Raw genomic sequence first — 14,319 nt, 5'->3', positions numbered from 1 at the left:
TCTGTCGTGGGCTTAGAATTCTGATAAGTATGGTAGAGACAGCCACAAAATGGTTATATGGCAAAGAACCTTGTGCTGCAGCAGTTACTGCTGCAAAATCAATGTTTTTCTTTAAAAACATTTACAGAGCCGATCAGATGCCTTTTGGACAAACATGCCATCCATTTTCTAGGCCCTACATTGGAGATCCCTGTTATTAGAGTATAAGAAGTTTTCTAGATCACAATCAGCTGCTTTGCGCATGGAGGCTGAACCCCCCCCCCTCCCTCCTTTGATGTTACTGCCTAGGCCTGCCTTCCAGTAATCTGTGTTCACCAGCAGGTGTCCACAATTCAAATCCCTGCCATGCAGTTCAGCTTCACTTATATGTATTTGTTCAAATGAGAATGCAATGGTTTCTCAGTTTTCAAGCATGACTGTTTAAAAAGGTTTATTTCCAGTGTTGAAGAAACCTACCAGAAGAATAAAACAGTTCATTAAAAAAAAAAGACTTTCAAGAAATGCCACTTGAAACTAGCTAAAGTTATCACTTTCATTTCCAATATTTGCAATTAATTTGTGTAGGGCAGAATTTAAAAAATAATTTGAGGGACTCCCTCAAATAGCCCTACTAACAGTCCATATGTAAATCGCTCACCAGTTCACTCAAAGGAAGCCAGCACCTGTTTGTTTAAAAGCAAGAGAATTTTAACTTGACAATGAACACGATCTGCAGTCTTAACCTTAAGCAGTTGTACAGACCCAGAACAGTTTGTTTCCCAAAATTAAATCCCAATTAAAAAGACAGCCAGATACAGAATACCAAATTTCACCTCTGAACTGCACTTCCAGGGAAGTTTCCCTCAGTGTGAAGGAGGAATTTGTGGGCAGTTGAAGGGAAAAATAGCCACTGAGGGTTTTAAAAAAGGATTCTAGCGGAGAGCCCGATTCAGACTGCTTCAGCCATAGCACTCCTGTTGCCTTAAAGCCATGTTCACAACCATACATATAGTCAACACTTTGGCTACTGTATTCTTTAAAAAATATGCCCATTAAACAAGCATATTAGTCTTCCTTTTGCTGAGATACAAGTTCAGGAACTTGTGCCAAGTTAACTTGGACAAATCTCTCCAGGAGCCTGGATCCTAGCATTAAAATCTTCAAATGTAATAAAAATAGTGAATTAAAAATAGCGTACGGAGTTGTATTTTCTACCGTTCCATAGAAGATATTTGGACAGCCTTGGATCTTCGAGGATTCTTTTAAGTTATTGAAAAGCGTTTGATTCATCTATGCTTCAGGCACTAGTGATGCCTTTGTGGGGGGGAGGGGGGAGAAGCCATTAAACTGGCAGCTGTATTAGATGGCTAGTGAATTCTGCCCTCTGAAGTCATGTTTCTGTGCTTGCAGCAGGCTTTTAGAAGAGCTGGCAGTGGGACGGGGTGGGGCTTGTGAACAAGCTGCACGGTATTATCACGGAGCAGTAGCCACTCATATGTCTGGATTTTCTAGCCAACAAGCGACAGATCAACGAAAGTGAAGAAGGCGCTTGAATTCCTATGGTGCGGCGATAATAGTCCAAGCACAGTGCAGGAGGCAAAATAGCAGGAAGGAGGAATCTCCTCTCCCCACCCCCCTTCAAGGGCTAGCTCCATATAGTTTTAGAGTTCGTCAGCCTCTTCATCGCCTGCATGTAACATGGAGGACAAGGGAGGTCCCTCCATTTCATCGGAGCACGGAGCAATTTCTTGAGCATCAGAGTCTGCTGTGGATGTCGCACTTACAGAAACATCCATGGGAAGAGACGGCAAGGGAGAAGGTGAGGGCATTTGTATATCCAATGCTGGCTGAGGACCCGAGCTCTCTGGAGAAAGTGTTGGATCCTCTGAGATAGGAAGCGTAGCTTGGTCTGAAAGAAACAGCGAAAAAAAGTCTATTTAGTCTCGCGGCCAATGCCTGCTTTAAAATATCACCTTCATGATCATCTAATGAGGACTTTGATAAAAGCAACACATTACTAAACAGGTGCCCTGCTTAATTTCTGAGCTGGTTGAAAGAGATTAAAACTTGTTAAAGCAAGAAGTCAACCTGGGTCAACTGAGCAAGCTCTTTCTCCCTTGCCTGTCCACCTGTGTGACCCAGGGACAGCTTCCTAAGACCTGCTGTGGAAGGGTCCATGTGCGTGTGCCCACTTGGGGTGTCGAAGCACCTCAGCTTACTCTCTACCAGTTCATAGACTCTCTGGCAGGAAGTGATTATTCAGTGCCACATTCTCAACGACAAGAGACACACATTAACCAAAGATGTTTCAGGGGTTTCTCGAGTAGAAAAGTTGAGAAAGGCTGCTCTATCTAAATGAGCCAGGGCGCCTTCCTTTTGCACAGGGGGAGATTCTAGTCCAATCAGTCTGCATATCTAAAGAACTTACTGAAGGGTGACTCAGCTGCACTGCTCATTAGCAAGTCTTCTGCGGCTGCTGTGGAGTCAGCTGACGTACTGAAAGATGTGGAGGAAGGCACGTTGATGGTTTTCACCAAGTCAATTAATTCGGGAAAGGAAGCTCCAGACATATCTATGAAATCTGAAAGAGCAGGGAAGAGATGAGACAGCCAAGAACTTACAGGATGAGTTACCCTTGGCTGACGAGAAAGCTGGAGCAGCTCCTTTGTGCCTGAATCCTTCTACAATGACTTGTAAGTTTTAGGAACTGTGACAGTCTCGCCTTCAAGAGTTTGTGGCACGAGATTCCTGGGGAGGGAAGAATGTTGTCGTCTTGATGCCTGCTGGAATCCTGCACAACAGGATTGTAGGTGGCCACAGCCCCCAGGCACATCACTGTTTGTTGCCCTGCCTCCCCATGAGCCAAAGGAGAATATGCAAATGGCTCAGTCTGAACACCCCATAGCCTGCCTGGCAGCTTCTGATCAACTGACCTTGATACCCTACAGGGGAGCTCATTACCTGGATCCATGACTCTTTGGACAGGAGGAGGAGGGTGAAGAGAGTTTTCTGCGGAATACGTGTGCCCAGTTTGATCGGTGCTGGAATCTTCACTTTGGACGTTGGGTGCCAGTAATGGAGTCTGAAATAAACACAACCAGTTTAGAAGGGGACTCTCAAAAGCTTATCTTCCCCCCCCCAATCTTGTTTGTCTCTAAGATGCTACTAGACTCTAACTATGCAACGCAAGGAGAAACATGTTTTCCAGAAAAGATGTAACGCTGCGCTACTGCATGGAGGGCAGTTATTTACCCACTGAACTGGTTAGCAGATTCTTCCTGCAAAAATGGCCTCCCTTATGAAGCTGCCGGAACATCTTGATTTTCAGACAAGGCCGCCACTGTTGTGAAAAGGGGGCATCCCAACTGTAGGTTTCCCTCTGCCTTTCAGAACCAGGTAAGATTTCTTTCGTTCACTTGGGCTTTTGGCTATATTTGAACAGCAGCTTCCTTCACACCGTCCTCTGAACGCTGCTGGATAATGGCCATTTCTTTTTCTATCTTTTTTTTACTATTTGTTACATTTATTTATTATTTGAGGATTCCTTTCACCACCCCTCCTGGGCATAGCCGGCTTGGGGTGACTCATGACTTCTAAAACCATACCGTTGGCTTATCCATAATACAGCAATAAAACAGTAAAATTGAACAGAATGCTGTATAAAAGCACTTCTTCTTGGAGGTCTTTCCCTGCTGTTGCCTCCTGGCTCTGAGATTCAACAGCTTAGTGCCCCTGAATGTGGAGGTTCCCCTCCATCACCATGGCTAGTAGCCACTGAAAGACTTATCCTCCCGTCCTTGAGGAAGTACTCTCTGCAGTAAGCAGACCTGCCAGCTTCCTAGACTGGAGAAAAGCTTCTAAGCAACCAGAGCCGCAGGCATCTAGCCTCTGGTTCATCTGTGCTGGCCTGCTATAGCAGGGGTAGTCAACCTGTGGTCCTCCAGATGTCCATGGACTACAATTCCCAGGAGCCCCCTGCCAGCATTTGCTGGCAGGGGCTCATGGGAATTGTAGTCCATGGACATCTGGAGGACCACAGGTTGACTACCCCTGTGCTATAGGACTCAGTGGTGTCCACGATATCTGACTAAAGGAGCCCTGATGCCTAAAAGCTTGCACCCCGAAAATCTCATTGGTCTCCCCAAAGCTCAACCCCTTCCTCAAATCTTGAAAGTCTTCAAGGGGGCTTCTGGACTCTTTTTTATGACCATTAAACTATGAACCCTTTCAAACCCAGAAAAAGCCTTTGGCTTTGAAATACTTACCTCCGTGTAGCCATTAGTAGGTGGCTCAGGAGGCACATCTCCGGCCGGCAAAGGAGAAGGGGAACCAGCTTCGGAGTTTCTCTTTGGGACAGCAAGCAGCGTCGGAATCCGATGCAGGTAGCCGTAGCCGATTCCGCACCCTAAACTGTGCAAGAGGTGGAAAAGATTTAAGACTCCTTCAACAGGAAATTATACTTTCACAATTAAACTTGACCAAAACAATACATTAATTAAACTGAGGCTTACTGTCACTTAAAATTCATCCAATCGCTAGAATTGTGATTGAGTACTAAGAGTATCTAGTTTTATGTTAGATTCAAGTGGGTCGCCGTGTTGTTCTGAAGCAACAGAACAAAGTCCAGGGGCACCTTGAAGACCAGCAAAGTTTAATTCTGGGTAGAAGCTTTCATGGGCATGCACACTTCTTCTGCTCCCCTCTCCTGTTCAGCCGTACTGTGGTTTCGGAGATCTGCCCGTACATCTGCAAGATTGCTTTCATGTGGGTGCGCATGTATCTGAAGCAGCGTGCATGCACACAAAAGCGTTTACGCATATTAAATTGTGTTGGTCTTAAAGAGTTGGGTTTTGTACCTCAGACAGTCTAAGCGGTGCAGTATCCATACCCTGGAATGGTTTCAAGAGAGTCTCAGTGCGTTTCAGGCTGGGCACTCGGGTTGTACAGCACAGAGGGCTAAGCCTGTCTCAGGAATTTCACCGGAAAGCAAAGCTTTGAGTCAAGTCTCCCCCCGCCCCAATGATCTTAACATTTCCACGGACTTTATACCGGGTGATAATTGCACATGGCCTGACCCCAACCGTGGCTAGCTTAAGAATAATGACCTTATTGACGGAATGCATCCCTTTCCTTGCAGATCCATACCTTCCTTCTCCACCCCAGGCTCCATTGGGGGTCACAAACACCTCCCGACAACAATCCGTCTCTGTGTTATAAACCATCAGCTTCAAGGGCTTCCCTTCGTGGGATTCGATCAGCGCGAAGAAATCTTCTGACTAGAAGAGACGTTTGCATAAGTGATGTTAACAGCCGAAGCCATGCTTTACTATCGTGCCACAGCCACTGGAGACTCAGAGGAGTGGGCTTATGCTTCCACCCCAAGCAAGGGAGCCATCGAGGGAGCCATCCTTTGGACTTGCCATGCCTCATGATGCTGGGAGGACTGCCGAGGGAAGCAAGGGGCAGAGAGAAAGAGATTCCCATGGATGAAAATAAAGAGGAACAGCCAGACTGCCACAGCAGACGGTTGGCTGTCAACCCCCCCCCCCCCATCATGCTTGTATGAAGGAGCTGTTCAGGTGAAACCGTACAGATCCCTCGGGGAGAGGGGGGGTATTGCGTGTAAACTGGAAATATTCACAATGGCATTCCCAAGTCTTGGGGACAAAAAAAATTCTTCAAAGAATATTTTCGTACTTAAGTTTGTTATCATTATCGAGGTAAGAATATTAGCAGGAAAGAAAGCAAGTTATTCAGCATCTACATGCACCCCTATCGCCTGGCTGAATGGGGGTGGGTGGGCTGGGTTGCCCTCAGTATACTAATGACACCAAACTGTTAGTGGACAGTCATCCAGTGGCACCACTGGACTGCCTGGCCAAGCGTCTGGAGGCACTTCCGAAAATTAGAGCAAAGAGCTGGAATTCCCCTAAGTTTTACTGAAAAGAGGCTGAATGTAAATATAGATGTTTTTAATACTTAATATTTATACTGTTTTTTAGGAATGGATTGTTTTAACATTCCATGACCTGCACCAAACTATCAGGAAGAGCAGGAAAAAATAATCTTTTATTATTAAACCCACAGGATTCTTTGCTATGCTTTTAGGGCTGCCAGCTCTGGGCTGGGAAATACCTGGGGGTGGAGCCTGGAGAGGGACCTCAGCAAGGCACATACAGCCATAGAGCTCACCCTCCAGACAGCCATTTTTCCCTAGAGGAACCGATCTCAGTCATGGTGGAGATAACTGTAATAGCAGGATATCTTCAGGTACCACCTGGAGGCTGGCAGCCCTACATGCAGTTCAGTCACTGAAGCTTCCACCCCAGCTACACACACATACCCAGTCAGAGTCACTGCTAATGCCCAGAGCCCGCCCTTACTTCCTGGAGTATTTGGTCGGATCCAACGATGTAGTCTGTGTGAGGCTGCAGGCCAGCCAGTGCTGCTGGGGAAGCCGGTTCCACGTCCTAGAGAGACATTGGTCAAGTTTCCTAAAGGTATACACCCAATCAAGCAGCAAAACATCCTGCCCTTCCCCAGAAGCTTATCGGGGACCCCTTAATACACTTATTTAGGGGCAGATGAGCTTCCAAGAGAGAGGGGGAGCACGCTTCCCTATGAAATTGCCACTTAGCTTAGGTAGCTACTCGTATCCTCATACAATCATCATCATGCATGAACTGAGCACATATTACAGTGGCTGGGAATGTGCTGCTGAGGCTCGAGGGGAAATCAGGAAATAGGGGAGGCTGCTACCTTGATTCAAGGAGGCACTGCCAGGCAGAATGGGTGTGCGTGTGTGAAAATGAAGACTGCCATCTCAGAGACCTTACGCGAGGAGGCAGCTGGTCAAAACGAAAGATACTGCAATGCCGAGCAGCTGCAGCACATGGCGGTTTCTCCTGCTCACCAGCACGTGCCAGACGTGTTCGTTGGCTCCTTGGAAGCTGCAGAACCTCACGCTGGCTCCCAGGAGGCCCTGCCCGCCCCACATGTTGCTGGGGGTCACCTCCACCTCCCGCACTTTCATCGTCTTGATGTTGTAGACCTCCAACTTCACGGCCTTCTCGACGTTGGCTTTCAGGAGGTCCTTGAGAGTGTCGCTTTCTTTATTCTGAAGAGAAGAGGAAACAAAGGAGTTCTTTCCCTCTGGGAAGCAGCAGCCGGAAGATGGCTGGAGCTGCCAGGCAAAACAACACGAGCTGCTTGCCTAGAGAGGCTCTGCGGGAAAGCAACTTGCATCTGCCACAACAGACTTCTTCCCATCCTACCCCTTTCCATGAACTGGAGGAATCTGCTGCCTCCAAAGACTGATGCAGCCAACAGCTTCGCTTGTTTCTTAAAAGGAACAGACAAACTAGTGAAGGATAGTTCTGTCAAGAGCTGTGGGCAGAACCTCCTTATACAGAGGCAGTGTACCTCTGATTACTCGATACTCAGTACAAGCAGCATGGAATTGTTGCCCTCATGTTCTGCTTAACTACTGTTGGAACCAGGACGTTGGACTAGATTGGCCTTTTTCAACCTTCTGACTGGAGGAACCCCTGAAATAAATTTTCAGGTGTCAAGGACCCCCGGAAGCAATGTCAGCTGGCTACGTGTCCCTGCCACACTCCCACTGCTAGTGACTTTGCCTCATGTAGACCAGAAAGAAGGGCAGGAGCCGAGAAGGCTGCCTGAACCCCCCCCCCCCAATACCACACCTCAACCAACTCCCCCTTTGATCCTTACATCCATGGCCTACCCACTGAGCCTCCCGGTCAGAGGTGGCCTATTCCCTAGTTTGTGGCCAAATCCATTAAAGCAGGAGGGGAAAGGCCACGGACGCCTGGTTGAAAATCCCTAGGCTAGATAAAGTCACGGATTCAGAAGGGCTCCTTGGTTCTTGGGCCCATAAACTATTCACAACTGTTTAGGCAGCTGCAGTTACATCACTAACTCGGTCAGTGCAGTTCCACCCAGCCACTCCCTTGGTCTGGAATGCTGTTCTTCTGACCTCTTCCTGTCCAGCTTTGTTTTTCAGAGGAAGCATTGCAGAACCACCGGTCTTTTTTTAATTTTTGTTTTAATTTAACCACATATCAATAGTCTGAATGGCAAACAGGAAGGCTTTTATCTAGCAACTGGTATCAAACAAAATGTCATCCCTCTCTCCTATGTTCTGCCATGACCTGTTCGTGCATTTGGGCAAGGCCTCCTGAAGACATCAACCTTTCGTTCTTTAAGTTGAGAGTGGCATGGTTCTCTTTTCCTCTGTTTTATCCTTAATCCATTTTGCAACAACCCTGTGAGGCATCTGGCCCAAGATTAAAACGTGAGCTTCAGAATTGGGATTTGAAACTGGACATCCTTGGCTTAGTCTGATACTCTCAGACCCTGCAGCTGCATTGGATGTATTAAAACAAATACTCAAAGGGATAGGGAGAATTATTGAGGAGTTGATAGACGCCATAAAAATCTGCAACAACCAGTAAAATGGAAACATTTGTAGCCAGTATGTAATTGTTATGCAGTTCTAATTGCAGAGAGCATGCAAGGCCCCAAAACCTAGAGGAAGAGTTAAAAGATGGGTCAACTCAGTTTCAGTTTTTGATTTCATAGCTTGCTTCAGGACTCCAGCCCTTGGGGTCCACCACATTTGCATTTAACTTATACAGGAGGTGGGAAGAGGGGGGCACTCTTTGATATTGCTTTGCTCCCCAAGGTTTTGCTAACAGCCGATACACACCATCAACAATATGACTAAAATTAATCTGCGGTTTAAGAAGGCTGGTTCAGGCACCCAAAGCAACAAAGTGATTTTCACAGCTGATGGTCCATGATCTCGACGGAGATGGGTAAAGAAACGATGGAGTCTTTCATGTCTGCAATTCCTATAAGAAACAAACTGCTGGTCCTAAAGTACGAGCCTGTTTTCATTGCGGCTCTCAAAATGTTAATTATTGACGGGGTCATATTTGCACTAGCTTGTTGGAACAAGTGTCAGGGTGAACGCCCTCTCCTACCTTCAGTTTCTCTTGAACATGGGTGGCCAAACAGTGCCTCTCCGGATATCCATGGACTAGTTACCATGAGCCTCTGCCAGCATGGTGCTCATGGTAATTGTAGTCCATGGACATCTAAACTAAAATACATTAAAAGATTAATGATAAAATTTAATAAAATCCCCTGTAGGAGGCCAGGGAACAAAGCAAGCAAAGCCTGCAATCAGAATGTTTTCATTGTGTGGGGCTCTCACAGCCAGCCATGGCAGACTGGGTTCATGGGCTCCTTTCAACCTCAAAGCCAACAGTGGGGAAGATGCTCTTGGGAGCCCACCTTGTCACTGTCAGGTTTCCCTGGGGGACCACTTGGAACAGAGAACAGATTTGGCCAAGGGAGTCCCACTGGCTGATCCCGCCCCTGTCCCAATTATGGCAGATTAGAAAAAGAGATGCATCTCTAGTGACTTACCAGTCTAGTGTGTCCTATTGTCAGGATGAAATCAAAGAACGGTTCCAATCCAGCCTGCTGAGCAGGAGAGTTTTCCTGAATCTGCAAAACGGCAACATTTAGAGATTATACAAATGGACTAAAATGATTCAGGGGTGTGTGTGTACTGAAGTAAATTTAAAAGGAGCCATACCATGCATGCTCATGAGCCAACACCAAAAGCAGCCACTAAAAGAGGCTATTCTGGCCTAAGACAAAAACACCACAGGCACCGATCCTGACAAACAAGAGATTTGTCTCCCAGTATCCTTCTCTCCCATTCAGGTTTGATCCCTGGCCGGTGATATGAAAAGACCTTTTCTTCAGAAAGTCTATACAGAGCTAGGTGGGCCAACAGGTTGGACATGGCATAAGGCCTGTTGAAAAGACCCTGATACCCAGTGCAGAGGGAGTACATTGCGCGCAAGGTACATGCTGATGGGTCAAGCTGAATCCCCCAGGCTTACAAAGCACCAGCTACCAAATACTGTTCCGCACCTGCCTCTGCTTTGAAGAACTGTAGGCAAAGGAGGAACCACCAAGTGGTGGAAGGACCTGTCCCTTGACATTCACAAGAAAACAACCGAAATCCTTTCAGGTACCAAAGCAGATAAGCAATAAAGTGCAGCCTTTCCTAAAGGCTTCGTAATCCTACAGCAGCAGGATTCTCTCAGATATGTCAGGTGCTTCTCTGCCTCTTCTCCCTGTTTCTAGCCTAGAATACCATCCACTGGTTCAAGCAGGTTCCTCATCCAGGAACTGATCAGGCTAAAACCTACTTAGGCTTTAACAATGCAATGGCATTATTCATGTTTCCTGAAGCCATTCTCTGGATACGTAAAGTCAACATTTACTAAAATATTTAAGCACACCAATGGGTTATAAAAGGAATGCACAGCTGTACATGGCTCTGGTGCAAAGTGCAGCATGCTCCACTCCACCCCAACCCAAATTCCACTAGGAGAATCATGCAAAGCTAATCTAGATGCATTCTGACTGACTGATTCCATTCCAAAGATTCTGGTTATGAAAGAAACCGGGCATCTGTTGACAAGAACAGATGGCAGGGAGGGCAAAGAAACTGGTCGGAGGCAAATGACACACTCAGTGGCACCATGAAGAGGAGAAAAAGAAACTATGTAAGAAGGGCTTTGCAGAGAAATTGTACTGTCTCATGCCTTCCCTGTCCTCAATTAACATCTGACCTCTTTAGCATCCATCCTATGTTGTCAATATTCTCTTCACAACCACAACAGACAAGTGCTTAGTTCTTAAAAGTTTATATTCCATGGGTACTCGATTCTGATCCACTATCAGGTTTCCGGCCAATACAAGCTGTACAAAGCCATCTTCTGCAGAGTTCATGTTAAAAGCAGGCACTTAACACAGACTTATTTCTGCACTTCTGGCTTGTAGCTCCTGCACAACTGAAGAATCCAAGATGAAAACTTTTGAAAAAAATGCTCCATCCATACCTAAGCTGGATCTAAACAAACAAGGGAGCAACTCTTATCAGAGAGTGCATCAGTAACTAAAGCCTTACTACTATTATTAGAGCTGATTTTTAATACCCTGCTTTGCACTACCCGAGGGAGTCCCAAACCTTGCTTATGATTACCTTTCCCTTCCTCTTCCCACAACCAACATCCTGTGTGGTAGGTGGGGCCGAAAGCGACTAACGCAAGGTCCCCCAGCTGGCTGCATGCCTGCCACTCTTAACAACCATGCTGGCTCCAGAGAAGCATTAATTAGTGAATGCCACTGTTGAGTGGCATTCACTTTTAAATGCAATAGTGGGCTGGAGGGGGGGTCACTTGTAAAAGCTTACAGGAAGGATAGTTGCATCACTATGCAACTGAACAGCTGCAGAGCATGTAGTTGGGTTTTCACATTCTGGCATTCACTATCAAGCCTTCGTGCATCAACTTTGCTTCTTGTATATTTGTAGTTTCTTTCACTATGGAGTCTATTAGACACATTTTGAGCATTGGTTATATGTTGATTTAGCTCAATTAACATTTTGGGATTAAGTAATAGTGATATGCCAGGGCAAATGAGAACAACCTGATCTCATGCCTGAAATGAAGATCACGTCCCAAGACGGTGCTGTTCTCACCCCCGGACACATACTGCATAGCTGACAGAGGCTGAAGGTGAAAAATGCAGTAGAATACATGCACCTCCCTACTCAGTTTCATATATGCATTCACACACAAGCAGGACAAGGGGGTTAGCCCTTCCCCACAAAATACATTTCAAATATTAACATTCAAATTTTGAGGATGAAGTTGAGTGACATGTTTGAATGTTCAGAAGAACAATATTCAATATTTAGGAGCGTAGGACTTTTCTTTAGGGTGGGTAGCTGTTTTGGTCTACAGTAGAAGAGCAAGGCTTGAGTCCACAAACACCTACCTCACAGAGTGTCTGTTGCAGGAAGGGAAGGTGATTGTAGGCCACTTTGGGACCCACAAGTGAAAAGCAGGGCCTAAAAAAACAGTTCTTTTTCTTAAATCTAGAACATATCTTTCTGGTTCAGACTAAAGCCTATCTTGTTTATTTGGTTACGATTCTTTTCTTGAAATCCGAGTGGCTTACAAGTTCTCTGGAGCTCTCCCACAAAGGCAGACCCTCAAACATGTTTAATTTACATGAGGTTACTCTCTAAATTGCTTTTCAACCATATAGGCCAGGGATCCTAAAGGTGTTCTGCCTTTCTCTAGACACAGAGAAGGGGTCGCTGGGATGGGGGAGGAATTGTGAATTCATTGTCTTGTACAGGGCTTGAACTAGATGATCCCAGAGGTCCCTTCCAGCTCTATGTTTCTGTTTCATATACTTTGCGGAGAAAAAATGGTCAACCAGGTGCCTCTGCTGGGAAACCAACTCGCAAGCAGATGACAGCCATCCACCCCCAGCGGCTTACATGCAAAAAGATAATCTTGTCCCCACCATTCCCCAAAGTACCAACCCCCATGCTTGTCTGCCTAAGATGCAACACAGCTGGTGGACTCAGAATGGCAGCTGCTTCTTCCCTGGGCCAGTGAGTTCAAATGAGAAGGAGCTCTTTGCTGCTGAGTCAACCAATTCAGGTCAGCCTGCTCCTGTCCCTGGAGGCTCTCTTTGATTCCATGATTCATATCCTTCGAGGACTAAGAGTTTGCAGCTAAAGAGATTATCTCTGTCCCCTCCCTCCACCTCTCCCCAAAATAGTGACTCCACGCTTCTCCGCCCGAGATGCAACACAGTCGGTGGGCTCAGAGTGGCAACCGCTGCTGCTCCTTCCCAGCCGTGGAGGAGCCGTTCGCTGCTAGGTCTGCCAAGCTAGTCAGCACAGAGCAAGGAGAACGGAGTGGGGAGGAGTTGCAAAGCCCCTGCCTTGTTGCAGGGGGTTAGACTAGATGGCCTCGGAGGTGCCCTTCCAGCTCTGTGGAAGGCTGGCTGCCCAAGTGGAGCCTCCGGGGACAGGAGCAGTCTGCCGTGAGGCAGACTGCTCCTGTCCCTGGAGGCTCCACTTGGGCAGCCAGCCTTCCAGATCCGCACTTTTCCAGCCTGGCGGCCCTACTGAGAAAGAGCGGCCCGAGACGGACGCCTCCTTCGCGCCCCTTCCCCGGCCTTACCCCATGCACGTGATAGCCCTCGGAGCCGCCGTCACGAGCCTCGGAACTGGAGACCAGCCCCATGGCTGCAGGCCTGAGGGGGAGCAGGCGGCCGCCTCAGGAGCGCCCACCCGCCGCCGCCGCCGCCGCCGCCATCCTCGACACCGCCCCCCCCCCCGACGACGCCTGCCAAGCTCCAACGTTGCAGCGGCTACCGCGCATGTGCGCGCGGCGAGACTCCATTGGCGGAGAGGCGTCGTCCTCGCGCGTGGAGCCCCACGCCGAGGCGGTTGCTCGGCGACGAGAGGGAAGCCAACGAGAGCTCTTCCGCGGGCGGGCTTCTCGCGCTCCCGAAGGCGGGATCCGATTGGCCGCCCGGCCAACGGGGAAGGAGAGGGGGCGTGCCCTCGGGAATCGCGGCCTCCGATTGGGCAGGCGGCGTGTGGCTCTGGAAGGCCGGGTTGCGTGTGCGTCGGCCGTTAGGCGGTTGGCCGTTTGAACGCCGCCCTCCCTCCTCCCACGTCCCCACCCCCCGTCGTAAATTTAGGAGCCCCATGGCGGACACCGACCCTCAGGTCTTGGTACTTGGGGCAACACTTTGTGTTTCTGTCTGGTTTGTGTGGGGGGTTTTAGCTGACAGGCTTTTACAAGTTGCCAACCTCCAGGTGTGGCCTGGAGACGTCCCGCAATTACAGCGGATCTCCAGGCGGGAGGAGTCAGTTCCCCTCAGGGACATGGCTGCGATGGAGGGCGAACTCTGTATTGCAATATGCCCTGTGGAGGTCCCTGCCCGCCTCCAGGCTACAGAGATCAGTTTCCGTGGAGAAAAAGGGCAGCTTTGGAGGGCAAATGGCAGTATGCCATAGATTCTGAGTTAAATTCCTCCCAAAATTGTCCCTTTCAAGGTGCCACCCCCCAAATTTCCAGAGTTAGCAATCCTAACCCCTCCCCTTGCTGACTGAAGTCTTTGCTTCATGACCCTGACCACATTTATACTCTTCCCTTCTCACTGGGACGCAAGGTAGACCTGCACATATGAGTGATCAAGGCCATGAAAGGCTTTGTATGTGATTGGTGATGCTTTCAATTGAGCGTCGTCACTAAGGGGCAACCAATAGGCAAGCCTCCGTATCCCAAAGCCAGAAGGCAACATGAATGGTCCGTTACTGGTCACCCAGAGATAGAATGCTGAACTAGGTGGACCACTGATCTGATCCAGCAGGACTGTTTTGATGTTCTTATCAGGGGAAGGCCTCAGCCTTGTTGC

General features: G+C 48.0%; 2 protein-coding genes across 5 annotated transcripts in view; one reads left to right on the top strand and one right to left on the bottom strand.

Moving 5' to 3' along the window:
• Positions 1-403: 403 nt before the first annotated feature.
• Positions 404-13,233, bottom strand: GORASP1 (golgi reassembly stacking protein 1). 2 transcript variants are annotated; one of them, XM_077304133.1, is made up of 9 exons: positions 13,074-13,233; positions 9,436-9,516; positions 6,893-7,096; positions 6,363-6,449; positions 5,125-5,255; positions 4,245-4,389; positions 2,941-3,061; positions 2,408-2,560; positions 404-1,888 (listed from the first exon to the last, which is right to left on the bottom strand). In XM_077304133.1, the coding sequence occupies exons 1-9, from the start codon at positions 13,134-13,136 to the stop codon at positions 1,641-1,643; spliced, it is 1,233 nt and encodes a 410-aa protein (XP_077160248.1). In that variant the 5' UTR covers positions 13,137-13,233; the 3' UTR covers positions 404-1,640. The 2 variants fall into 2 exon arrangements, with proteins under 2 accessions (XP_077160248.1, XP_077160249.1); XM_077304134.1 differs by lacking the exon at positions 2,408-2,560.
• A 234-nt stretch (positions 13,234-13,467) lies between these two features.
• TTC21A (tetratricopeptide repeat domain 21A) overlaps positions 13,468-14,319 on the top strand; it is a 31,838-nt gene continuing 30,986 nt past the window's right edge. Inside the window, exon 1 of one of the 3 annotated variants that reach the window (XR_013225432.1) lies at positions 13,468-13,633. Coding sequence is in view for 2 of the 3 variants with exons in the window: in XM_077303695.1 (XP_077159810.1) it covers positions 13,607-13,633 (27 nt within the window). In the remaining variant the exon portion in view is untranslated. The remainder of the gene's footprint in view (positions 13,634-14,319) is intronic. The other 2 variants (XM_077303696.1, XM_077303695.1) reach the window with 2 other exon arrangements.

The sequence above is a fragment of the Paroedura picta genome, chromosome 11, assembly GCF_049243985.1.
Source record: "Paroedura picta isolate Pp20150507F chromosome 11, Ppicta_v3.0, whole genome shotgun sequence".
Taxonomy (NCBI): domain Eukaryota; kingdom Metazoa; phylum Chordata; class Lepidosauria; order Squamata; family Gekkonidae; genus Paroedura; species Paroedura picta.
The sequence above is the reverse complement of the archived record's forward strand: the minus strand, read 5'-3'. Positions and strand labels throughout refer to the sequence as shown.

Coding starts and splice junctions, on each gene's coding strand:
- GORASP1 (XM_077304133.1), bottom strand. CDS start 13,136: ATGGGGCTGGTCTCCAGTTCCGAGGCTCGTGACGGCGGCTCCGAGGGC. Junction 6,450..6,892: donor AACACGTCTGGCACGTGCTG/GTGAGCAGGAGA, acceptor ATGTCTCTCTAG/GACGTGGAACCGGCTTCCCC. Junction 4,390..5,124: donor GCCTGGGGTGGAGAAGGAAG/GTATGGATCTGC, acceptor CCTCTTGCACAG/TTTAGGGTGCGGAATCGGCT.